The 27,628-nt window shown below is 43.6% G+C and overlaps 1 protein-coding gene across 1 annotated transcript; it reads left to right on the top strand.

The window, feature by feature from the left end:
• The first annotated feature begins 5,995 nt into the window (after positions 1-5,995).
• LOC108442989 (asparagine synthetase [glutamine-hydrolyzing]) lies at positions 5,996-27,627 on the top strand. Its single transcript, XM_017723341.2, has 12 exons — positions 5,996-6,136; positions 7,118-7,373; positions 11,949-12,186; positions 13,645-13,830; positions 17,434-17,535; positions 17,756-17,883; positions 18,258-18,384; positions 18,943-19,049; positions 19,903-20,003; positions 21,389-21,470; positions 22,319-22,474; positions 26,106-27,627. Exons 2-12 carry the CDS (start codon positions 7,125-7,127, stop codon positions 26,313-26,315), a joined length of 1,686 nt encoding a protein of 561 aa, XP_017578830.1. The 5' UTR covers positions 5,996-6,136; positions 7,118-7,124; the 3' UTR covers positions 26,316-27,627.
• Position 27,628: the final 1 nt, after the last annotated feature.

Consider the following 27,628-nt stretch of genomic DNA (forward strand, 5'->3'; position numbering starts at 1 on the left):
AAGTATGTTTTTTCCTTCTCCTGTAAAGTCACTATTTTGGAGATAGAAGGTTTTGTCCCAACAGCAGCGAAATGTACGATTCACAGAATTTTAAGCCCTTAAAGCACTCTACAGACCATTAGCTTAACAAAATAGCTTCATGGTAATTACTTATTACTTAAATAATTTACATTAGTTATGGAAATAAAATAATAACAGAATAACAACATTTAAAAATTTTAATTGATTTTTTTTTTTACTTTTATTTCTATGCTCATACATTTTAGCAAGAACAGAAGCACCACTGATGAGAGGTTCAGCTCTTATAATTTTAATGTGATAATAGCGCCCCCTTTTGGAGCAAGTGAGTGGAATATCAAAAATGGCCACTGTTTATAAAAATAAAAACAGTAGACTTTGAGAATAAAGTGTGAATATTTGGAGAAAAAAGTCATAATATTTCAAGAAAAAAGTCGTAATATTTTGAGAATAAAGTCGTAATATTTGGAGAAAGAAGGGGGCTAACTGTTGGGGTCTAACTGTAGGGGGGCTGGCATAATGTGTTGGGGTCTCGGTTGCTGCCCTGGTGCTGGAGTTCCACTCACTCCCGTCTCTCTGTGGCTCAGTTTGATTATTGTTCTCACTGTCTGTGAAACTTCATGCCTTCTGTGAATGGGGGAGGGGGGGATGAAGCCCCCGATAGCCGTGTAGACAGACAGTTTCCTCCGAGTCCATCGACATGAAAGTATAACTCCACCAACTCAACGCTGCTCATTTTATTAACATTTTGTTATCAACCTTTCCTGGTATTAATGCCACTTTAATGCCGTAATTCTAAGACTTTTTTCTCGAAATAGTACGACTTTATTCTCAAAGTCTACTATTTTTTATTTTTGTTAACAGTGGCCCTAAAATGCCGTCGTACTTTTATCTGTAGCTTTATCTGTGGATTTAACTGTAGCAATGCTGTAAAGTTGTCCTGGTGTCACAACTGGCCCCTCCCAGTCTCCTCATGGCCTTTTGTTGACCTTTCAGTCCTGTCCATGTGCTTGTGTTGCGTGTACTTCCCAGTCCTGTCCATGTGCTTGTGTTGCGTGTACTTCCCAGTCCTGTCCATGTGCTTGTGTTGCGTGTACTTCCCAGTCCTGTCCACGTGCTTGTGTTGCGTGTACTTCCCAGTCCTCTCCATGTGCTCGTGTTGCGTGTACTTCCCAGTCCTGTCCATGTGCTCGTGTTGCGTGTACTTCCCAGTCCTGTCCATGTGCTCGTGTTGCGTGTACTTCCCAGTCCTGTCCATGTGCTCGTGTTGCGTGTACTTCCCAGTCCTGTCCATGTGCTCGTGTTGCGTGTACTTCCCAGTCCTGTCCATGTGCTCGTGTTGCGTGTACTTCCCAGTCCTGTCCATGTGCTTGTGTTGCGTGTACTTCCCAGTCCTGTCCATGTGCTTGTGTTGCGTGTACTTCCCAGTCCTGTCCATGTGCTTGTGTTGCGTGTACTTCCCAGTCCTCTCCATGTGCTTGTGTTGCGTGTACTTCCCAGTCCTGTCCATGTGCTCGTGTTGCGTGTACTTCCCAGTCCTGTCCATGTGCTCGTGTTGCGTGTACTTCCCAGTCCTGTCCATGTGCTCGTGTTGCGTGTACTTCCCAGTCCTGTCCATGTGCTTGTGTTGCGTGTACTTCCCAGTCCTGTCCATGTGCTCGTGTTGCGTGTACTTCCCAGTCCTGTCCATGTGCTCGTGTTGCGTGTACTTCCCAGTCCTGTCCATGTGCTTGTGTTGCGTGTACTTCCCAGTCCTCTCCATGTGCTCGTGTTGCGTGTACTTCCCAGTCCTCTCCATGTGCTTGTGTTGCGTGTACTTCCCAGTCCTGTCCATGTGCTTGTGTTGCGTGTACTTCCCAGTCCTGTCCATGTGCTTGTGTTGCGTGTACTTCCCAGTCCTCTCCATGTGCTCGTGTTGCGTGTACTTCCCAGTCCTCTCCATGTGCTCGTGTTGCGTGTACTTCCCAGTCCTGTCCATGTGCTTGTGTTGCGTGTACTTCCCAGTCCTGTCCATGTGCTCGTGTTGCGTGTACTTCCCAGTCCTGTCCATGTGCTTGTGTTGCGTGTACTTCCCAGTCCTCTCCATGTGCTTGTGTTGCGTGTACTTCCCAGTCCTGTCCATGTGCTTGTGTTGCGTGTACTTCCCAGTCCTGTCCATGTGCTTGTGTTGCGTGTACTTCCCAGTCCTCTCCATGTGCTTGTGTTGCGTGTACTTCCCAGTCCTGTCCATGTGCTTGTGTTGCGTGTACTTCCCAGTCCTGTCCATGTGCTTGTGTTGCGTGTACTTCCCAGTCCTGTCCATGTGCTTCTGTTTTGGCTTTCAGTCCTGCCCTCTCGTTTCATGACTCCACCATTGATTGTCTCCACCTGTGTTTCCCCTGTGTGTTTGTTGGTCTTTGTTTGTTTGATGTTTGTTTGATGTTTGTTGGATGTGTTGTTTGATAAGTACCGTTTGAATTGTTTTGTTTGGTGCTTCTTCCAGCCTCTGTTGTTAGTTTGATCCTGTTTCATTTTGGCGCCATGTCTGTCCCTCCTGTTCTACGTATTGGCTCTATGACCCTGGACTGGCTTGACCCTGATTTTGGATTTGCCCATAATAAATCTCGCTCGTCTCCGCACATGCGTCCGCAATATTGAACATTATTTACTATGACATGTTGCTCATGTGGGGACTGCGGGATCCTGCCCTGATACTGCAAGGCCTTCTTTATACACCATTCTGTTAATAAGGGACTTATTCCATGGGAATGGACACATGCAAGTGTAATGCCTAATCCTAAAAATGTCCTGGACAGCCTGTCTGAAGGGGTTTAAAGGGGCTAACTCTTATTTTGGATACTGGAATAAACATCAAGAGGCTCCTAAATCACAAACTGACTTATCATCTTCTTTTAATATGCTGCTTATTAATGTTTAAGAGAAACACATGCAGCGTTAAGGAACAATGTATATTTGTGTGTACTGCACACTCGCCACATAGATGTTTTCTCACCTACATTATTTATTTTATACACAGATAATTGTAAGAATCTGTGACTCAATCATTTGGGCACAGACTCTTCATAGTTTTTAATGAGTGGTGTGACAGTTCTTATCTACTTATGTTGTTGGTTTAATGTTTTGACTTGTCAAATCAAGCAATACACACAGATCAGGCAGAACATTCTGACCACCTCCTCGTCTCTACGCTCACTGTCCACTTTATCAGCTCCACTGACCGTATAGCTGCACTCTGTAGTTCTACAGTTACAGACTGTAGTCCATCTGTTTCTCTGATACTCTGTTACCCTGTTCTTCAGTGGTCAGGACCCCCATGGACCCTCACAGAGCAGGTACTGTTTGGGTGGTGGGTCATTCTCAGCACTGCAGTAACACTGACGTGGTGGTGGTGTGTTAGTGTGTGTTGTGCTGGTACAAGTGGATCAGACACAGCAGTGCTGCTGGAGTTTTAAACACTGTGTCCACTCACTGTCCACTCTATTAGACACTCCTACCTTGTCTGTCCACCTTGTAGATGTAAAGTCAGAGACGACAGCTCATCTGCTGCTGCACAGTTTGTGTTGGTCATCCTCTGGTCCTTCATCAGTGGTCACAGGACGCTGCCCACAGGACGCCGCCCACAGGACGCTGCCCACAGGACGCTGCCCACAGGACGCTGCTGGCTGAATATTTTTGGTTGGTGGACTGTTCTCAGTCCAGCAGTGACACTGAGGTGTTTAAAAACTCCAGCAGCACTGCTGTGTCTGATCCACTCAGACCAGCACAACACACACTAACACACCACCACCACGTCAGTTCAGCCAACATAAACAATCAACGTCAGCTCAGCAGCTCAGACACTCAGCCCAAGTCTTAATGAACCTGCAAGAAAGAAAGGATGCCAGGTCTCTAGTTCAAGCAAATAGGCAGGTTTAAAAGACTGAGCTCCTGAGGACGTTTAAATAAAAAAATAATACATTAAAAAAAGAAATAAAAACATCTGTTGAGATTTTTTAACATGGCCCCTTTAGTGGTTGAGTTTGACACCAGCACTCTAGACAGTAGAGACCTCCTAAACTGAGCAGCTTTCATTTCCTTTCAGCTAAAGAATTGGTGCGCAAAACGAGTCCAGCATTCGAGCGCTGACTAAGCGGTTTTAAGAGCAGCCTTTGGAAAGACATTCACTCTAAAGCCAGAGAATTTGCACTGATTCATTTAAACTAATCAGGGGAAAAAGGAATGTCTCCCAGCCGGTGGTGCATGAAGCACACAAGTCATGTACTTGAGTTAAAGTAGAGACGTACTAAAGTACTAAAGTATTTGTCTTCAAATGTACTTAAGTATCAAAAGTAAAAGTACTAAAAGATTCATCAACTTAATACAACTTAGTTCAAAGTTGAATAAAAACTGGCTTTAAACTCAGGATCACAGATGAGCTCCTTTACTATGTTGATCTGTAGGCGTCTGTTCATAAACATAAACCAGCCCAAACTCATTTACTATAAAATGAAATGGTGTTTGTAGAAATTCAGAAAAAAGCCGCGTCAGTCTCGACTGCATATGTGGACATATTTCTATATTGAGCTCTATTTACACAAAGTTAGGTTAGTTCATCATTTATGTTGAACAGACTCTCCCAAAGTTTTACGCTGCTGCGCTGACGTTGAACCGCGTGCTGCACTGGGTCGGTATGACCAACAGGTCAAAACCAGCTCTAAACAAAGTGACCGCTGGGCCCTGATTGGTGCTCTGGCTTTGCGCTTCTTTCGTTTTGACATGTGACGTTTTTATACACACAGAAACCAAAAGGAACGACAGATTTCTCAAAATGTAGGAGGAAAAAGTCGGATATTAGACTCTGAAATGTAGTGGAGTGAAAGGAGAAAGTCCAGAACGGAGAAACTTCAGTACAGATACACACATCTTCTAAGCAACCTCAAGGTCACGGGGGGTGCTGGAGCCCATCCCAGCTGTCATTGGTTAATAGGCAGGATACACCCTGGACAGGTCGCCAGTCCATCGCAGGGCAGACAGACAGACAGACAGACAGACAGACAGACACAATCACACCTATGGGGTGATTTAACATGTCCAGATGGCCTGACTGCATGTCTTTGGACTGTGGGGAGGAAACCAGAGAACCTGGAGGAAACCCACACAGACACGGGGAGAACATGCAAACTCCAGCCACCCAGCTGGGGAATCGAACCCAGGCCTTTCTTGCTGTGAGGCGACAGCGCTACCCACAGCACCTCCATGCCGCCCTCAGTAAAGTCCAGATACACAAAAAGTGCTTAAGTACAGTCACGGATGACATTCACTCCACTACTGATGGCAAAGCTGGTGGTCCTCTGGTGTTCTGCTCAGCATTTTCTGAGCGGCCCACCATTGGCTAAACAGAGTATTAGACAAAACTCCACGTATCATCTCTCATTTTCCACTTACAGTCCAATTTACTCACATTTCCTTCCTTCCTTTATTTATTTAGTTATACTTTATAAATGAATTTGGTAAATAATGTGGATCTAGCTCAGTTTCAGGAACATTTTCTATAAAATCACTTTATTAAAACCTTTCCAGTATTTTTTTTCTCTCTCAGTTGTCTGTAATACTTGTCTTAGAATATTTCCCAAAATAAAAGTCTGTGCACATAAAAAATCTGTTTGAGGAGATTAAAAACTAGTTGGAGCTTGTAGGTTGCACAGTATTCTGGGTGGTCTGAGGGTGGACCAGAAGTGAGGTACTGACCATATGAAGCCAGTGGATCAATATGCTACGTTCATCCTTTATTAGTATGAAGCAATAGGCTAGAAAACTAGGTCCATCCTTTATTAGCAGAGAAGTAATAGGCTCTAACGCATGTCACGTCTATGGTATGAGAGACTCCCACATCTACGGTGACACTTGTTTAAGAAAGTAAATTATTAACGTGTATATTTGTTCATATTCACTGAGAATTTCTGAGCGCTGGAAACTTTTATTGTGAAAAGTAGCCTCCTCTTTTCGCTGGGCTGCGCTCCCGGTGAATGGGACTAACAGCGTCACGAAAGGAAAGCCACTCTTTCATGTGCCGGCCGTTCGGACTGCTGGACCGTCTGCTCCCCGCTGCTGGACTCACACCTCTACACTCTGCCTGAAGGTAAAACCCAAATTCTTTCATTTTAATTTCTTAAATTTTACGGAATTCCAGGGAATGCTGGAGACTATATCGCTGCTGTCTGTCTCCAAAGCAGTAACTTTACAGGAGAAGAAAAAAACATGCAATACTTTTAATGTAAGTCAATGGAACCAGACGTCTTTCCAAGTCATTTTTGGCCTTTTATTTTGGTCCATCCCTCAAGAAATTCCCACACAGTATAAAGGCCAGCGTGTATTTTCAAATGACGTCAAAAACTGAAAATCCACAAAGAATATAAAGTTTTCTTCCAGCAGCAGCGAGGATGCAAGGACAACATGGAGAAAAGATCCCAGACACACTGCTCATGTTTGAGTCAGTTAGCTTCATCTAATGAATCCATTGCAGTTAATATGTGCGTAGTAGAAAGACGAGATGCGTGAAATGTGTTTATATGTGTACAAATATAAATAGATGTGTTCAGTGTGTCCCGGCTGGATGGGATGTGTTATAACACTTTGTTATAGCAGATTATTTCATATGCAAGCCAAACAGATTTCTTTGGCTCCTTCTCCTTCTGTCCTTTCGGGAAAAAAGTCATAGAGTTTACAGCAGTGGTCCAGTCATTAAGATGATCTAGGCCTTGGGAAACTGAAACAGCCATTAATTAAAGATGTATTTACACACACACACACACACACATTTTCTAAGCTGCTTCTCCCTCAGGGCCGCAGATAAAGGTGTATTTATGTTACAAAATTAATCTGATCTCAATTTTGAAACACCCCTTGCCTTCCCCTCCCTACATCAGTAAACATTAGGATATGACTGATCTTAATTATCATACAGTAATTAATAATAAAAGCCTCCTGATGAGACCCAAATGCATATTAATGTCACAGCTACTTCTAAACGTGGTTTGGAGAAGGAATCGACTGACTGTGATCTTCAGAAATGAACACTTTACTATTCAGAGACTAATAATTGTGTCGTTTTTCTGTCCAGAAGAAAAATGTGTGGTATATGGGCCTTATATGGGAGCGATGAGTGTCTGTCGGTTCAGTGCACCAATGCTATGAAGATCGCGCATCGTGGTCCGGATGCTTTCCGCTTCGAGAACGTCAACGGTTTCACCAGCTGCTGCTTCGGTTTCCACCGGTTGGCCATTGTGGACCAGCTGCATGGCATGCAGCCCCTGCGGGTGAAGAACTTCCCTTACCTCTGGCTCTGCTACAATGGCGAGATCTACAACCACAAACAGGTACGTGTTGGTGCTGACCACATTAAAGCTGCCTGACAGGTTTGACTGACCCGTCGTCTTTCAGGAGATTCCAGTACATTCTGTTTGCTTCCATGTCCAGTTATCTTCAGCAAAAACGCGGGCAGCTCTGTAGTCTCAGTACAAGACACCTCGCGATCTGCACAGATGTCTGTTAATAGGACATTTCGAAATTGAAATTAGTGATGGGCGAAATTCAGTGTCACTATATCGCTGCTGTCAGAACAAAACCTTGTATCTCCAAAACGGTAACTTTACAGGAGAAGGAAAAAACCTACTTTATTTTAATGTAAGTCAATGGAACCAGACGTCTTTCAAATCATTTTAATGTAAGTCAATGGAACCAGACGCCTTTCAAATCATTTTAATGTAAGTCAATGGAACCAGACGTCTTTCAAATCATTTTAATGTAAGTCAATGGAACCAGACGTCTTTCAAATCATTTTTGGGCTGTTTGTTTTGGTCCATTCATCATGAAAGTTTGACACAATATAGCAGGACAACAGGTGCTTTCAAATGATGTAAAAAACTGAAAAACGACAGAAATGGTTAAACATAGATACCAGGTTTTGTTCTGACAGCAGCAACATGTTCCAAATATATCTCAGTGCTGCGGTATATAAATCATTTAAGTTTGCATTATTAAAGTGAATGAACTCTAAAACTCGCTTTGATCAGACTGTTTTGTTCAAAAGGAAGCTTACAGTGTTGTAAATGTGAATCAGATTATGATTAGATGTTAATCAGAGGGTCCTGATTGGCTGGCTGCATGTCTGTGTATATATGCAGCACGTTTTATCATTCATTTGAAAGTTTTATCTGTGCCAGTTCTCTTAGTCTAGTCTACATCAGTTGTAGTCAGCAGTAGCGGACCGCTGCCATCATGACTAAAATCAGCAGGCTCTGATTGGTCGTTTCACATTTTGGTCGTCATCTTAAAAGGTAAATGGTACATGGCCCTGTTTGAGTTTTCCTTGAAAATAGTACAAAGGTAACATTTCAGATGTTGAAATTTTATTGTTTTTTTGAAAAATATTTGCCCATTTTGAATTTGATGCCAACAGCACATTTAAAAAAAGTTGGGACGAGGCAACAAGAGGCTGTAAACTTGCGTAATGCAAAAAAAAACAAACACCTGGTTGTTGATTGGCATCAGGTCAGTAACATGACTGGGTATAAAGAGCATCTCAGAGAGGCGGAGTCTTTCAGAAGTAAAGAGGGGGAGGGGTCACCACTCTGAGAAAGACTGGACCATCAAATAGAGCAACAGCTCAAGAAGAACGTTCCTCAACATAAAACAGCAAAGAGCTTCTGCTTTTCATCGTCTACGGTGCAGAACATCATTAAAGACTCAGAGAATCTGGAGAAATCTCTGTGCACTCTCTGAAAAAACGTACAGACCTGTCACTGGGTGGGACCCTCAAGGGTCTGTCTCAGTATCTTTAGTCAGGGAACATAACTGAACCATAATCCACTGAATTGATCTGTTCTAAGCTGGACTGACTCTGTAAGGGGGAGCGATGAGGTGGACGCACACGCCGAGATAAGCGAGATTTATTATGGGCAAATCCAGGGTCGTGGTCAAGATGGTCCAGAGTCAAAGAGCCAATACGGACAGATCGGGGGACAGACATGACAAACTATAAACAGACTCAAGCAAACAAACATAGACCAATACATTCATACAAAGACTGGCAAACACAAGGGGCAAACACAGGGCTTCAATACACGGGACAATGAGGGACAGGTGAACACAATCAAGGGCGGAGTAACAACCAAAACAAACGCACATGGAGTGGGAGGAGCCAATCGTGACAGTACCCCCCCCCCAAAGGCACACACACCGGGGCGTGGCCAACAGAACAAACAGAAACAGACAAGAAAGCAAAACCCAAAAACAAAGACAGAACCAAACTAAACAAGGACAGGCACAGACACAGAAGCCAGAGCAGAGGCAGAAACGGGCACAGAGGCAGACACAGAACGAGAAACGGGCACAGGAACAGACACAGACGGAGACACACCAGACACAGGAACAGACGAAACAAAACGAGGACGAAAAACGGAGGGAGGACGAGGAGGCACAACACAAAACGATGCCGAACGAGAGACGACCGGAGACGAACGACAGACCACGCAAAAAACAGGGCAACAGGCACCAAGACAGCCACAGGAACAGAAACAAAAGGAGACACAGGAACAGAAACAAAAGGAGACACAGGAACAGAAACAAAAGGAGACACAGGAACAGAAACAAAAGGAGACACAGGAACAGAAACAAAAGGAGACACAGGAACTAACGACAGGAACAGGAACCGACACAGACACAACAGCAGGAAACAAGACAACACCAGGGACAGCAGAAGGCAAAAAGACAGGAACAGAAAGACCACGGGGAACAGAGACATGAGGAACGGGGGCACAGAAGGCCCATGGGGAACAGACCATTTCTTTTCCGAAATTCTGTAAAGCTGCTTTGTGACAACATCCGTTGTAAAAAGCGCTACAAATAATTTTGATTTGATTTGATTCTCTGGGCCTGAGCTCCTTTAAAATGGACTGAGGGGAAGTGGAAAAGTGTCCGGCGGATCAACATTTGAAATTCTTTGTGGAAATCATGGACACTGTGTCCTCCAGGCTGAAGACCACTCAGCTGGTTATCAGTGCTCAGTTCTAAAGCCAGTATTAATGATGGTTTAGGGGGCATTAGTGCTCATGGCGTGGGTGATGTGCTCGTCTGCGAAGGCCCCATTAAAGCTGAATGATATAAACATGTTTTATTACATTTATATATACATTATTTCAGCAAAACAATGTAAAGTCACATTCTGCATGTATTACAACAGCATGGCTCTATATTAAGAGTCCGGGGTGCTAAACTGACCTGCTTTCAGTCCAGATCCGTCACCCACTTACAACATTTGGCACATTATGAATTGAAAAATATGACACTTCAAAATGGGCATACTTTAAAAAAATTTTTTGTCTTTGTACTATTTTCATTTAAATGTATGGCTTATATGGTTTGCATATCATTGCATTCTATTTTTATTTACATTCTCCACAGTGTCCCAACTTTTTTGGAGATGGGGTTGTACTTCTGTGGGCGTATTGTTAATATCATCATTACCTGTAGTGCAGTATGTGAAATGTTGAGTTCAAATTATAGTATTTTACAGTTACCTTTTCAATGTGGAGCTGCTGGGACTTTCTAACTTAAGAGCGGAGCAGATTTGTCAAGTTGAGCCCCTTTGATGAATCGAAGCAAATCGGGGCCTTATGCCATATCGCCAAGCCCTATTTATTGTTATTAGGTCATTTGTTCGTGATATTCATGGACAGAGTGTCAGGGGGTAGCTGAGGTCAGGAGGGCATTATGTGTGGAGGCCGGAGGGTGGCGTCTCTACAGTTTGCAGACTCACATGAATCACATGGATGCCTCCAGCGCTCACTGGAGCGGTTTGCAGCTGAGTGTGAAGCGGTTGGTATGCGGATCAGCACCTCCAAGTCTGAGTCCATGGTCTTACCCCGGAAAAGGATGGCATGCCCACTCCAGGTAAGGGGAGAGGACCTGCCCCAGGTGGAGGAGTGTAAGTATCTCGGGGTCTTGTTCACGAGTGATGGGAAGAGGGATGGTGAGATCGGCCGCAGGCTGGGACAGGCGGCAGCAGTGATGCGGTCACTGTACCGGACTGTAGAGGTGAAGAGGAGCTGAGCCATAAGGCCAAGCTCTCTGTTTACCAGTCGGTCTACATCCCCACCCTCACCTGTGGTCATGAGCTGTGGGTGATGACCGAAAGAACGAGATCGCGAATACAAGCGGTGGAAATGAGCCTCTTCACAGGATGGCAGGGTCACTCTACAGACAGGGTGAGGAGCTCAGCCATCCAGGAGGAGCTCGGAGTAGAGCGGCTACTCCTCCGCATTGAGAGGAGCCAGCTGAGGTGGTTCGGGCATCTGATCCGGATGCCCCCTGGACGCCTCCCGGTGGGGGTGTACCAGGCACGGCACACCAGGATAAGACCCCGGGGACGTCCTAGGACCTGCTGGAGGGATTACATCTCCAAGTTGGCCTGGGAGCAGCTTGGGGTCCCTGGGAATGAGCTGGAGGAAGTTGTGGGGGAACAGGGTCATCTGGGATTCTCTGCTCTCCCAACTGCTACTGCGACCCTATCTGGACTGAGCGAAGATGAAGATGAAGGTCATTTGTCATTATTAGGCTTGTCCTTCAGACAATGCTGGCTAGCATGACATCACCCCCTCCTGTGAGCTCTGCCTTAGATTAGACTGGTTTAGAAATGCCACCCTCAGCTTACCCCTATCCTAATAAGTCTATGTTCCCATCCAAACCTAGTGCACAGTTTCTTCAAGAAAACCTTGCTTTGTGGTTTGAGAGCAGTGAACATCAACTCTCCTGTTAAAGGGGGAATAGTGGGGCTGGCAGGCACGTCTGTTACGTGATATTGTTACGGAACCATCAGGCTTTTATTATAAGTTCTGTTTTTGAGATTGCTGGTTGTTTTGTTCTAACATGGTGCTGCCTTGTTCTACCTAAAGCTGAGGGAGGCTTTTGAGTTTGACTGCCAAACAAAAATGGATGGAGAGGTCATGCTTCACCTGTACGATTGCTTCGGCATCGAGAAGATGGCCACCCTGCTGGATGGCGTGTTTGCCTTCATCCTGCTGGACACAGCTAATAGGAAAGTTTTCCTTGGGAGGGATACCTACGGCGTGAGGCCCATGTTCAGGCTGCTGACTGATAACAACTTCCTCGCTGTCTGCTCAGAGGCCAAAGGTAAGATTTCATTATCTGGGATGCTTTTAAAGAGGAATTCCTTCTAATTCAAGCAAAAAAAGAAGTAAACTGTGAAGATGTAAACAAAGTCATTCAGAGTGGTTTGATGTGAAATCAGTCAGAATTGTTCACAGTGCTGGTGATAGGAACCAGACGTCTGAAGTTTAATGCCTCTAAAAGCTCCCTCACAGAAAGTTATTGCAACAAATGGTTCTGAATGCACTGCCTGATGTCTCAGACACTGTTTTATGATAGTTTTGATAGTGAGGATTTTGGTGTAAAACAGATTTGTTTTCAATATCCATCCATAGTGGAAATAAAGTGCGTAAAGAAAAGGTTTTTTTTTGGGGGTTTTTTTTGGTTTTCCACTATTTTACTATCATTGGCATTACATATTGTCATGATTGGCCCCTCCCAGTCCTGTCCATGTGCTTTTTGTTTACTTTTTTATCTATGTGCATTTGTTTTGGTTCAGTCCAGCCCCCTTGTTGTCTGAATCCACCCCTGATTGTTGCCTCCTGTTTCCCACCTGTCCCTCGTCTTGCCTCTGTTATATAAGCCCTGTGTTTGCCCTGGTCTGTGTTGGTCTTTGTTTGTTGTTTGTTGATATGTTTGAGGTTTGATGTGTTTTATGTTGTTTGATCTTCCGGCCCTGTTGTTTGTTTAACCTGTTTATTTTCATTATGTCCGTCCCACCTTATCTTCGTGTTGACTCTCCGACCATGGACCGTCTAGACCCTTGATTTTGGATTTGCCCGTAATAAATCTCGCTTGTCTCTGCACATGCGTCCGTCTCCTCATCGCTCCACGTTACAAAAAGTAAACAAAAAGCACATGGACAGGACTGGGAGGGGCCGATCACGACACATATAAAAACACAGACACATGTAGGTTCACTGGACTTTTTGATAAATGCCTATATTTGTGTAGACATCGCAGCTCCTGGTTCCTGTGTCTATACAATGCATTGTTTCACATCAAAACACTCAATGACTTTGTTTACAAGACGGCTTCTTTTACACTATTAATTGAATATGCATGTTCATTGAATAAATTATTAATCGTTGGTCAAAGCTATTGATGTTTCACGACCGAGGCAGTCATGTGCTGGAGGTTAGGGAACAAGACTTGTGACTGGAAAGTTACCGGTTCGATCCCCAGAGCCGACAGTACATGACTGAAGTACCCTTGAGCAAGGCACCTAACCCTCAGCTGCTCCTTGGGTGGATAGGGCTGCCCACTGCTCTGCAGCTGCCCACTGCTCATTGCCCCCTAGTGTGTGTGTGTTCACTAGTGTGTATGTGGTGTTTCACTGCACAGATGGGTTAAATGCAGAGGTGATTTTCTCCATTGTGGGATTAATAAAGAGTAACTTAACTAAACAGTATTATTTGGACACAGCTGAGTCACTCTGATTCACATTGTTTGGGAACCTGTCCACTCTCTCACTGTCCTCAGGTCTAACGCAGATCACACACTCCATGTCTGAACCGGTGAAGATCACCCCGTTCCCGCCCGGCCACTTCGAGGTCTTTGACCTGAAGCCATCTGGAAAGGTGAAGTCCATCAAGCTGGACCGTTTCCATAGCTGCACAGACGAGCCCCTTCACGCCCCTTATGACAATGCTGGGGAGCTTGGAAAAGGTAGGCACCTGATAGAGAGGTCATACATCACACATGATCACTGTGGAGCCACTTACTGCACTGATTGCAGCAGCTTCACCCTGAGTGATGTTGCTTCTAACCTATGTCAGATTTGCTACTTCTCTTTCCGTTTTCTTACTACGTTTATTTCTTTCTTCGTTTTTACTCTCTCACTTCTACTTAGTTTTGTCTTGTTCAGACATGGTTTTTAGTTACAAGTACTTCTGGCTCAACAGTGGTGAGACAGCAGCTCGTCTTACCTATTCGAGCAAGCAGCTTCTGGAGCTCCGTGCGCTGTTAATGTTCCCAGATGAGGTGGGAATCTCAGTTCGATTACGATTCAGAGGCTGTGATTATAAAATGATGTGGCAGGTCAGCTGGAAGGGTCTCGTACTGCTGAGATACTGAGAGAGATTTTAGACAAACATTTGAGATGAATGGACTTATTCACATTTATAAGCACTGCAGCTGTTTCCTGATATGTTAAAACTGCAGCAAGAGACGGTAAAACACTAAAAAGTTGTGAAGATGAAGTCGCTTCTCTTTCGAATTTTCCCATTCCACCTTAAATGGTGCCTTGTTTACATTCAGCGCCTCAGAATTTAATTTGGAACGGTAAAATTCGAACAAGAAGCTGGTGAATGGGAAGCTACTTCAGCCTCATAAAACAATTAAAATTTTAAAGAAACTATGTGTTCTACTGTTTTCATTTATATTTATATACTCCTGACCTAAGCTGGCTTTTAATGCAGAGAGTGCTGGTCGGGTTTCTCGGTCATCCAGTTGTTTTTGTTATGTGCCGCCACAGACTGTCCGGCTGCTGCACTTCCAAGCTCCGCCTTTTGCGCTCCGTCAACATAACGTTACAAATGAAAATTTAGAAAATCGATTTTTGACATCTGTGGATCGATTCAGAGTCTTTCATGTCCGCATCGTGATGCATATAAATATTGATTTTCTCCCCACACCTATTCCTAGAGAACTAGTCGTGGCAGGACTAGTTTGGGGCAGTCGTGGGCTGGAGGTTAGGGAACTGGCCCTGTAACCGGAAGGTCGCCGGTTCGATCCCCAGCACTGACAGTCCATGACTGAGGTGTCCTTGAGCAAGACACCTAACCCCCAACTGCTCCCCGTAGTGGATAGAGCTGCCCACCGCTCCAGGCAAGTGTGCTCACTGCCCCCTAGTGTGTGTGTGTTCACTAGTGTGTATGTGGTGTTTCACTTCACGGATGGGTTAAATGCGGAGGTGGAATTTCCCCGAATGTGGGATTAAAAAAGTATCACTTAAATACGGAGACTGTTCAGGAGATGCAGAGCTGAAGTTAAAGTGAAGGCAAAGAGAGGATGTTACAAGCGCTCACCATTATTATTACTGTTTACCTCCCACTGGTATCTAACCCAGAAGTGGCAAGTGACGCCATACTCTCGGCTACCGCGAGACTTCAGACTCTTCAACTCTTTCGCTGCTATTTCTGGGGATTTCACTCTCCACCACTTTACCAAATTTCCACCAGTTTGTTAAATGCACAACCAGGGAGAACAGAGTGCTGGATTTTCTGTGTGCTAATGTTCAGGATGCCTACAGTTCCTCTGCCCTTCCTCTACTTGGAAGATCGGACCACAGCCTGGTTCTGCTAACTCCTGTGGTCTTAATACAACCGGTGACAAAGAGGTCAATCAGGAGGCGGTCACCAGAGGCCGAGGAAGCTCTGACTGGACAGTCTTGTGTGAATCAGCTAGAGGAGGCATCAACAGGATGACAGACTGCATCTCTGATTACATCAGTTTCTGCACTGACACTACTGTTCCAGCCAGACGGGTGCATGTTGGAAGTTGGAAGGAGTTGTTGAACAGGACGCAAGAGGCTTTTAGGTTGAGGGATAAGGAATTACGAAGGAGTGCTGAAGGTGAGATTGAGGGAGTGCAAGGAGGTCTACCAAAGGAAGCTGGAGGGAAGACTTCTGCAAAACAGATTAGTAATGTGTACAAATCTCTTGCAGAGTCTGACGCTCGGAGATGTAAGCACGAGTAAACGAGATGCACATATGAATCAAATGACTTGAGAAATTCTCATGTGAACCCAGGCCAGAGCCGAGCCAGAGAAGATGGTGTGCACGTGTGCAGACCACAGGTTACTAATTACAAAAAATGGTTTAGTCGTTTAGTCTTAAGCATCTCAAACTGTTGGATTTCACATCCCAGCAAGCAAGCGGCATATTCAACATTCCAGCTTAACCCTTCAGTGGTGTTGATGTGTGTGTTACTCAGTGGTCTGGTGGACCCAACACATTATTGTTTATAAAATCATTACAGTCATAACAGTTTATGTAAAAAAAAACAGATGTTTAAAATATTGCAAGTGTCCAGCGTAGGATTCTCCTTTAGCAGCTGTAGCCAGTCAGCAGCCTGTCCATGTTGTCCACCCTCTCACACACAGACACACACTAACAGCAGGCCATGTAGGAGGAGAACAGAGTGAAGGACACAGCACCTCCACACTTCCACTCCCCGTGGGTTCAGCTCAGCACCACATGTGTAGTATAAATGTGTGGAGGGTGAACAGAGTGAAGCTCTGAAAACGGGTTATTTTATATGTTCCTCACTGAAAATGAGCAAAGACCAAGAATCTGAGGCTGAAATAATAATAAACCACATCATTTTCTCTTTTGTTAAACATTGAAAATGAGTCCCACAGAGCCGAACACCACACATGGGCTAATGTTTTATTAGTGACGCAGAACACAGCGTTTACCAAAATAAAACATTTAAGAAGGGGAACTATAAATATAAGCTAGTTAGGTTGGAGTTAGAGGCTTATAATCAAGGATCAGGTATCAGTATTGGAAGGGAAAAAGTGGCATTGATGCATCTCTATGAAATAAAGCCTTTAGAGCTTTGAGTCTGACGTTTTTAGTCCAAATCCGAATGTGGTCAGACAAAGTTGTGCCTGAATCTGAAGCTCTGAGTCTGGACCTCACTGTATCCAGACTTCTGTATGAGCCCACTGGAGACCTACTGCGATCCCACGTGCCTGTTGACGGCGCCTGTTTTCCTGGTAACAGTGACCGCTGTTCATTTGACCGTCCTTGGGTTTGTGAAAGGCGCTATATAAATTAAACTTAGTAATAATAATAATAACAATATTATTATTTGTATTATTATCAGTAGTAAATTAAAATAATAAACAATAATAAAAACAAAAATAAAAATATTGATCTAATTATCCAAAAAATTGAACTGAAATTCCACTTTAGTGAATTTACTGATCAGTCAGTGTGTACATGAAGTGCTGTTGTCATGCTGACTTTCACACAAGTGACTCTAGTATGCCAGACTAAAACTGTACGGCAGTAAGACTTGCAGAAAAAGGAGAGAAAGACTAAAGTGTGAGGGTTTATTCCACCTAAAGAGGAAGGGAAAGGCTGCGAGAGACCTGAACATTAAATTTCAATCTGAAATAGCAACATAACGCCTGACCCCAACACGAATAGCCAGGCGAATTCAGACAAATATGTTCAGCTCCACCTGCAATCCGCCCTACTCACTTAGCGTCCAGCGTAGAAACGTGCTCAGTGCTGTTTGTTTGTTGAAATGCTTTCGTAGGTTTTGCTCTGGAGGCAGTGAAGGCCAACATCAGGATCCTGTTTGAAAACGCAGTGAGGAAACGTCTGATGGCCCACAGGAGAATCGGGTGCCTCCTTTCAGGTACTGCCATTCGTTTTTGACGTTGTCTTCTATGTCTCTTATATATCTAAACGCATAGGCGATTATTACTACTACTAATAATAACAGTTCTATAGTCTCTCTCCTACACAATGTTGCTTTACACAAGTCCACGAAACAAGAAGAACAAGGAAATAAGCACAAAATTAACAAACAAAAATAAGTATAAAATCTATGCCAACAAAATTCTCTCAATGTGTAGGTGGGCTTGACTCCAGCCTGGTCGCAGCCACGCTTGTCAAGCTGGCCAAGGAGCAGGAGTTGCAGTACCCCATTCAGACGTTTTCGATCGGGGCAGAAGATAGTCCAGATGCTATTGCTGCACGCAAGGTCAGTGGAGTTTAATCACCAGAGACAAAAAAGTAGGGCAGTCGTGGGCTGGAAGTTAAGAGAACCAGCCCTGTGGCTGGAAGGTCGCTGGTTCGATCCCCTCGGGTAACGGCCCATGACTGAAGTGCTCGTGGCGCTGTGGATAGGGCCGCCCACCGCTCTGGGCAAGTGTGCTCACTGTGTGTGCTCACTAGTGTGCGTGCATGTGGGTGTTTCACTGCACGGATGGGTTCAATGTGGAGGTCTAATTCCACAGTGGGCAAAACACAGTGACGAATGTATATCCTCATCCGGGCTGTGAAGCTTTATTCTGTTACCGTGACACCGGCAGGGCTTTAGATTTGTCTGTCCTGAATGTTGTTGTTCTACTATAGGTAGCAGCTCACATAGGCAGCACACACTTCGAAGTGAATTTCACCCCAGAGGAGGGCATCAAGGCTTTGGAGGAGGTCATCGTTCACCTGGAAAGTTATGACATCACCACAGTGCGCGCTTCTGTTGGTGAGCACAGGCCACTGTTACTGTTGGCTACTTTCCCATTCAGTAAGGAAAATTCCTGCAGAGCCGTCATTAAACAGTGCTGCTGATTTGGGTGTGTTCATCTTCAGCACTCAGCTTTGTTGATCATTGTCTTACTTGGTATGAAGAGCAGGTTTTGCCTCAGTAGTGAACTTATTTTGGTCCAAAGGTGGTTTAAACACCTGAAAGGTTAGAATAACAGCTTCAAGTTATGAGCCTACTGCTCCAGATTAGCCTTTGTTCTGAAGGATGGAACAAAAGGCTGCATGTCTAACAGATAAGTGTGTCCATCATGCTGGTTTCTTACTGTGAAAGAGCATCAGGAGAATCTAAAATATGCATTATCTTGAAAATAATTCAAGAAGAAGGAAAATGTGGTGCTATTTAATTGAGTAAATGAGTTTTTATTCATTTACTAGACTATTAACTGTCTAATTGAACCGGTTCTCGTCCTTTTCAGCCATTAGAGGGCGCCATTGCCTCATTTAGAAAGTGACAGGTCAGTGTTTTCGGGGTCTTTTATTATGCCTTTATTTCCAGGCATGTACCTAGTATCCAAGTTTATTCGTGAGAAGACAAACAGTGTGGTGATCTTCTCCGGTGAAGGGTCTGACGAACTCACACAGGGCTACATCTACTTCCATAAGGTAATCTGTGCTCCATAATATCGGAATAGTTTACCATCCAGTTAGCTGATTTTATTGTTATTCAGTAGTCGCTTGTCTTCATCTGTTATCTATATGCCACAGTGGGGAAGCCACATGCATGTCATTGATTAATATACATTTGTATGCCAAAGTGTGAAGATTCCTGGTTGAATGATGTGTTTTATTAATTATCCAAATGTAAGTATCACCATCTACAGGGAACAAGCCCACATATGGCATTTAACTGCATTTAATTTTATGCACAATTTTTGTTTATTTGCGAAATTTAACATAGTGGGAAAAATAAAACATCAAATGTGTAACGTGCCACAATTTTATTTTTCCTAATATGTTAAGTCCAGTAAATAAACAGTAAGTGTGCATTAAAATGTGCAGGAGTGTGTTCTCTGTAGAGGATGTGTTACTTATTATCACTTAGAAAGTCAACAAATGTCATTTGACCAGGGCGCACGAACTTTCGCATACAACTGCGGTACGCGGATGTGTTGGGGGCAGTCGTGGGCTGGAGGTCAGGGATCCAGCCTTGTGACCGGAAGGTCGCCGGTTCGATCCCCAGAGCCGACAGCACATGACTGAGGTGTCCTTGAGTAAGACACCTAACCCCCAACTGCTCCCCGGGCGCTGCAGATTGGGCTGCCCACCGCTCCGGGCAAGTGTGCTCACTGCCCCCTAGTGTGTGTGTGCTCACTAGTGTGTATGTGGTGTTTCACTTCACGGATGGGTTAAATGCGGAGGTGGAATTTCCCTGTTGTGGGACTAATAAGGGTCACTTAATCTTAATAAATTGTGGCGCTGGAGCTGTGAAAGAGTGACGCTGTGTTGATTGATCCAGGCTCCGTCTCCGAAGGCCGGTGCGGAGGACAGTGTGCGCCTGATGAAGGAGCTGTACATGTTCGATGTGCTGAGAGCAGACAGGACAACAGCCGCTCACGGGTGAGGAAAAGCCTCTGCTTCTCCGTATAAAGCGCCCACACCTGAAAATCTACATGATCCTGTATATAATCCTGTGTAGCTAATTACACATCTTCACGTTGTCTTTTCTTTCTTGTTCTCTTTTCCTGTTCTGTCTGAATTGCACTCTGTTAATGTATTGAAATGAATCTTCAGGACGCCCTGGATCAAAAACCAAAGAACTGACAGTAAATAAGAGCCGTATACTTCAAATAAACGTATTGATCACAGTGCGTATGGGTACAGTATGTGACGCTAGATCTCCATCCAAGGCAATACGTTGTCTTTATTTAGGCTTTACACTTTGGCTTTGATTTATTTATTTATTTTTTTCCCCTGAGTCATTTTTAAAAGATGACAGATGGCATCTGTGCGCTCTTTGGTCTGCTTTTCTTGTTTGGTGTCTTCTGCCTGTCTAGAAGGACATTCTTTTTTCAGGTGGTATCTTGGATGTGGCATCTCCTCTTGCTACTCAAGAACAGTGATTTTATAAATCTCCTGTTTAATGTTCCTCATAGAAACTGAGAAACGGTTCCAGACAGCCAGCATCAAGCTGTCTGAACACGGCCGTGATTTGCAAAGTCTTCGTTTTTGTCTCTTCCCTGTAGGCCTCGTGAACTTGGTCAGACATTTCGGTCGTTTTTCTCTTTAAGCCAACAAACTAAAAGCACCATTTAAATTTTTGGTAACACTTTACATTAAGTGTTGACTAGCTAACATGATGTAATGCATTCATAATGGTTAACTAATGTTAAATAAACATGAAACAGCTGCATTAGTTAATGTTGTTTTCTTATGGAGTGTTGACTCATTAACATTAAGTAATGCATTTATTAACATGAACAACAACTGAGGTACTACTGAGTTAGCTAATAGTTAACTGAGGTTAACTGAGGGGAAAGCAGTAGGGACAAGTAAAAGTGTTTTCACTCATAAATACAGTAGAACATACAAAATATTACATCAGTAAATGGAAGTGAGTAAATAAAACACTGCTTACAGATCATTTCAGCCAATCAAACTATCAATCAAACTGCCTTTTCAGTCATTATGTGTAACTGTGGTGGTTGGTTAGTGTAGTGGGTAACATCTCTACCTTCTACACTGTAGACTGGGGTTCAATCCCCCACCTGGGTAACCGCCCTACACTAAACCAATAAGAGTCCTTGGGCAAGACTCCTAACACCACCTGGGCCTCCCTGTATAAAATAATCAAATTGTAAGTCGTTCTGGATAAGAGCGTCAGCCAAATGCCATGAATGTAACTGCAGTACATGAGCAAAAGACTAGAGTGCTATCTAATGCAGCTGTAACATGTTGGTGGCTCTCTACTCTTTAAATTCCTTTTTTCTCTCTGTCCACTTTAGATTGGAGCTGAGAGTGCCTTTCCTGGACCACAGGTTCACTGCCTACTATCTCTCGCTGCCTGAAGAGATGAGGGTGCCCAAGGTGAAATTAACAGCCTTGTTAATCTTTAAAATTGGCATTTATCACCGGCGAGAACAAAAGCGTGTCGCAACTTGATTTTCCAGTCGTTTCTCAAATTATTCTAAACTTTCAATCCATATGTAGCGTCGGGGAGCGATGATGAGGCGGACAGAGAGGCGGAGATAAGAGAGATTTATTGGGTGCAAATCCAGAGTCATGGTCAAGACGGTTCACGGTCAGAGAGCCAACGCGGAGAGCAGGATGGACAGATATTACGAAACAGAAACACAGAAACCCAAACAATACCATACACCAAACACTTCAAACAATACATCAAACAATATATACACCTCAACCAGCACACCAAACCAAGACCAGCCAGGGACTAGGGAAAACACACGGCTCAAATACAACAGGGATAATAACGATTTAACACGGCACAGGTGGAAAACAGGTGGTTACAATCAGGGCTGGAGTCAAGAAACAAGGGGGCAGGACAGGGAAGAATCAAAACAGAGAAAGCACATGGACAAGTAAACAAAAGCACATGGACAGGACTGGGAGGGGCCGATCGTGACACCATATGTTTGTCTTTATGTAGGAAGTGCTGTATTATGATTAGTTATTAAACGTTGTTGTTGTGTGTCTTGCTCTGCAGAAAGAAAACCATCCCTTATATTTTTCCACGTTTTATTACCATTTTTTTATTATCATCAAAACTAACAGACTCGACCCCTGCCAGTACAGAGAGATGTTATGCCTTACATAACTGTGATCTATCATAATCATCATGTAATTACAGTTAAACAGCAAAAGCTCCGGAAGGTGAACTCTCACTAGGTTACGATGTTCATGCTTTATGAAAACAGGACGGTGTGGAGAAGCATCTTCTGAGGGAAGCGTTCAGGGGGCTGAACCTGATTCCGGATGAGATACTGTGGAGACGTAAAGAGGCTTTCAGTGACGGTATGACGTCCACTAAGAAGTCCTGGTATGCAATCCTGCAGGACCACGTTGAGTCTGAGGTACACACATACACAAGACACGTGCAGAGATCACCCAAAGATCTAATCATGCTTTTTTTTATTTCTTCATTGCTCTTTATTGTGATTAAGATACAGACAGCAGGACCTGAGCTTAGGAGACACTTTGATATAGGTTCCTCAGCTAACTTTCAGATAGCTAGCTGACTGTCTCCTTATAGATCAGGCAGTGCTTCGGTCATGTTGAGTGAATTTCATGACACCGTCTACAGCTGATTGAGTTTGTTTGTTTATTTGTTTGTTGTTTTGTTTATCTTATGAGGCCTGATTTATAGACTAGCTAGCCAGCAGGCCTCACAACTGTCCAAACCTGCTTAACTACTTGATCCGGTGTAGAATTGTTTGTCCTCTGTGGAATGTCGTACTTTTCTGTGAGTGGTCTCTCTAGAAAGGCATTTCTTTCACAGCAGTGCAAATTATCGTCTGATTTTACTGGATTCTGTCTAGCCTTGGGTCGTCAAACTGGCTGCAAAACTTTCACAAGTGTAAATTTAGGCTATAGGGTCTATAGGGTCTCACCTCACAGCAAAGAGGGCCTGGGTTCGAGTCCCCGGCCGGGCGACCACGTTCTTCTCTGTGTGGAGTTTGCATCTTACCCACCCAGAGAGAGCGAGGCCAACTGTGCTCTCCAGGATTCCCGGCCACAGACGGCTGTAGCATCACCACCAACATCATCACGAACAATCTCCTGATGACAGAGCCAACGCTTAGACGTTTGCGCCGCCCCGGAGCCCCTGGCTTCAAGATGATAATTAGAGAGTGATCTACTACATTTTCACATCTGTCCCTCTCTCAAAAGTGCTGCTTTGTGGAGTGTGTGAATTCAAAGTGTCCTCTGTTTCTTTAGATTTGAAACACTGCCGGATGCACAGGTATCTAAACAGAGTCAGATTCCCGTTTGGTTTTCCAAAGTGTGGAAGAACATTTTCTTCCTACCGTTCGTTCAATGTTTAGGTGACCAGAGCTCAGTGCCATCTGAGAGAAAGACCTGCTCATCGCAGTGTGTCTGCTAGGTTAAAATGTGCAGGGGACTTCTGTAGCAAAGAATGTGAAAATCTCAAGGCGCTTGTGTCTCATTTATGTGCTCAGGCTTACTGTTACTTGTCCTTTGTAGTCTTGCAAGTAAAATATTTCAGGTAAAATCATCTTTCTCTTCTCATGTGGCGAGATCAAAATAACCGGGATGTAGCTCAAGCTGCTTCTGCCCATCTTGTAGCTGAAGCAATGGAACGTTTAGACGACTTCAGTGAAAAAGATGTTGTTGTTCAAGCAGAGCGATGTACTGAAGCTGAATTTGGAATACCAGACCCCCTTGATAATTACACTCAAAACCTGGCTCGCTTCATTTCTGGGCCTGCAAGCAAAGTGTATGGTCCCTGCATGTACAGTCACAGAAATTGGAAGTGAGATGAGAACACATTTACATTACATTTACAGCGTTTAGCAGACGCTCTGATCCAGAGCGAATTACAGGAAGAGCTTCGTCTGTCTAGAGAAAGTCTCTCTGCTAGTTACCAGCAGGTCAGAGAGAGAGACGGTCCTGAGCTCAGATACTGATAGAAACACAGTCACTGATACAGAGAGGAAAGGAGCAGAGCTGAACACAGAACAGTGCAATACAACACACTACAACACACTACAACACACTACAGTACAACACACTACACTACAACACACTACACTATAATACACTACATTACAATACACTATTATACACTACACTATAATACACTACACTTCACTATAATACACTACAATACACTACAATATAATACACTACACTACAATACACTACACTATACTACACTACACTACAATATAATACACTACACTTCACTATAATACACTACAATACACTACACTATAATACACTACACTACAATACACTACACTACACTACACTACACTATAATACACTACACTACACTACACTATAATACACTACACTTCACTATAATACACTACAATACACTACAATATAATACACTACACTACACTACAATATAATACACTACACTATACTACACTACACTTCACTATACTACACTACACTACAATATAATACACTACACTTCACTATAATACACTACACTACACTACAATATAATACACTACACTATAATACACTACACTATAATACACTACACTATAATACACTACAACACAATACACTATAATACACTACACTACACTACAATATAATACACTACACTATACTACACTACACTAGAATATAATACACTACACTACACTATAATACACTACAACACAATACACTACAATACACTACACTACACTACACTACACTACACTACACTATAATACACTACACTATAATACACTGCAACACAATACATTACAATACACTACACTACACTACAATAAGTTACTCAGTGCTGATTTAAGTGCTGTGTAAAGAGACGGTCTTCAGTCTGTGTTTGAAGACAGTGAGAGACTCTGCTGTTCGGACAGCCAGTGGGAGTTCATTCCACCACCTGGGCTCCAGTACAGAGAACAGTCTCCACGCTGGTCTTCCACGCGCCTTGAAGGACGGCGGGTCAAGCCGAGCTGCACTCGAAGCTCGAAGGGCTCGTGGTCCAGTTCCAGATTTCACCACTGCCATCAAGTCAGTAGGGGCTGGTCCATTTCTGGCTTTGTAGGCCAGCATTAGGGTTTAAATCTGATGCAGCTACAGGAAGCCAGTGAAGGGAGCGCAGCAGTGGGGTGACGTGGCTGAACTTGGGCAGATTGAAGACGAGACGTGCTGCCGCATCCTGGATGACCAGACTGAATGAGCGATGTGAGTCGAGAACGATAACTGGCCATCCAGAACACTGCAGGACGTCCAACATGAACAGACCTTCAAGAACATGGTGTGCCACAGCATGCTTTGCAAGAAGCTTTATGATGACCGTCCTCTGCAAAGAGCATTAGCTTCTGGTGGCACATTAACCACAGATCTATAAAATCATCTCAACTTAGTTGAGCCACTGTAGATTATGTTAGGCCATGATGACCACGTTGAGAAGAGGCATTTTCACTATGTCCCTGGTTTGAATGGCCTGAAAGCTATTTTAAAAGACAAAAGTGCATGTCGGCAAATTTTAAACCCTCTTCCTTCTCAAAATGGTACGTTCCGAATTATTACTGATGGGTTTGTCGTGAAGGACAATGTATTTTTGGCTCAGATCCTCATCCATTAAACGTAATGTTTTTCCAGGATTCTTTTGAGGTTCGTAACCCGCTGGGAGCAGCTAGAGTGGTGGACTCTCAGTCCATCTTTGACTTTACATTTACAAGGTGGACTGACAAGGTAGGGGTGTCTAATAGAGTGGACAGTGAGTGGACACAGTGTTTAAAAACTCCAGCAGCACTGCTGTGTCTGATCCACTCAGACCAGCACAACACACACTAACACACCACCACCACCACGTCAGTGTTACTGCAGCGCTGAGAATGACCCACCACCCAAACAGTACCTGCTCTGTGAGGGTCCATGGGGGTCCTGACCACTGAGGAACAGGGTAACAGAGTATCAGAGAAACAGATGGACTACAGATGTCACTTCTCTTTGTGGCCCCTCACTTGTTCTCCTTGCTCTCTGTTTCTACAGATTAACGACTCTCAGTTGGAGAAAGCGGCCAAGCTGTACCCTCATAACACCCCCACAACCAAAGAAGGCTTCTATTACCGGCAGGTGTTTGAAAAGCATTACCCCGGCCGCTCTGAATGGATCTCCCATTACTGGATGCCCCGCTGGATCAAAGCTACTGACCCGTCTGCGAGAACCCTTTCCATCTACAAGCCGGACAAGGACGAGTAATCGGGCACATACAGTGAGCAGAGCTGGCCTACACATTAAGTTTAGATGTGCTTCATTTTTATTTGTTTGATTTTAATTGCACTATTTTTGTTTGCAGCATCATCAAAACCATTTTTATTAAATTTTTTTCATTTAATTTCCAAAAGTAGTGGAACTGCAAAGTCAAATTCTTACTTTTTCTGGCATTCTTTGCATTTAGTGCCCACTCATAAGCCCCCTGTTTATAGAAACCTGTTTGTCATCTAAATCCCACTGGAAAAAAATTGTTACCTTTAATGTTAGTGTTTTTTATCCTAATGCTGTCCTAAGGTGTCACTGGCCTTAGGAACACCAGGTACACTGCATGTCCAAAAGTGTGTGGACGCCTGCTCATTCGGCATTTCTTCTGAAATCAAGTGTATTAATTGGGAGTGAAAGCAAACGAATTCACTAATGACGAGAGCTTTCTGGATACTATTGATATAATGACTGCCGAGACTTCACCTCCAGGTTTCTGTTCCTTTCTGAGAGCTGCCTTATGATGCCATAGCGCATTTTCACCTGAGATCTAAGAATTTAGCACATGTTGCCTACTTGAATCTAATACTTTTAGTGAAATGTTCTATGCACTTAATATTGAACCCCATTAACACAGGTGTTTTGTGGCCAAAGGCTTATTAATCAGCACTTACATGAAAAACAATACAAAACTAAAGGACTGAGTGAAGTGAAGGTTAAGGGGTTCTAAAAGATCCAACACAGTAGATACACTGCCTGATTTGACTTTTACCTCTGCTTTATCACACATCTTACCTCATGACAGCGTTGATAATGAGTTGATATTAGTTATGATCATGATTAGTTATGATATGAGTTAGACATGTTGTAACACAACATTTATTAATTTAATTTCCAGTCAAAAATGCTTATTTATTTTGGAGGAGATGGTCTGAAGGTAATCTACTTGGAAGGAGAGAGTCAAAGGAAAATACTTAGAAAAAAAGTGCCGGACAGTTTTCCACAGTTCTTCAGCTGAAAGGAAGCTGCAGCCACTCAGTTGAGGGGATCATTATTCACTCCAGCACTCTGGGCTGCTATGATAAGACTAATATTTGCCCTGATTCAAATCTTTTACCGTACATCAGGCAGTCTCTTCAGCTGTCCTGCTCAAAAATCAGGCAGTACTAGTCATATCACGTTTTTAGCCACTAGATGGCACCATTGTGCTATTTAGAAAGTTTTTTTTGTGTCCAGACATATTATCTAAGAAATTGGGAAGCATCTGTGCCTCTATATATATATATATATATATATATATATATATATATATATAC

The sequence above is a fragment of the Pygocentrus nattereri genome, chromosome 27 (genome assembly GCF_015220715.1).
Source record: "Pygocentrus nattereri isolate fPygNat1 chromosome 27, fPygNat1.pri, whole genome shotgun sequence".
Taxonomy (NCBI): Eukaryota; Metazoa; Chordata; class Actinopteri; order Characiformes; family Serrasalmidae; genus Pygocentrus; species Pygocentrus nattereri.

Bases quoted from the DNA above. Each gene is read 5' to 3' on its own strand.
- LOC108442989 (XM_017723341.2), top strand. From the start codon at position 7,125: ATGTGTGGTATATGGGCCTTATATGGGAGCGATGAGTGTCTGTCGGTT. The intron at 13,831-17,433 runs GTAGGCACCTGA...ATGCTTTCGTAG, and splicing joins TGCTGGGGAGCTTGGAAAAG to GTTTTGCTCTGGAGGCAGTG. The intron at 20,004-21,388 runs GTGAGGAAAAGC...TGTCCACTTTAG, and splicing joins AGGACAACAGCCGCTCACGG to ATTGGAGCTGAGAGTGCCTT.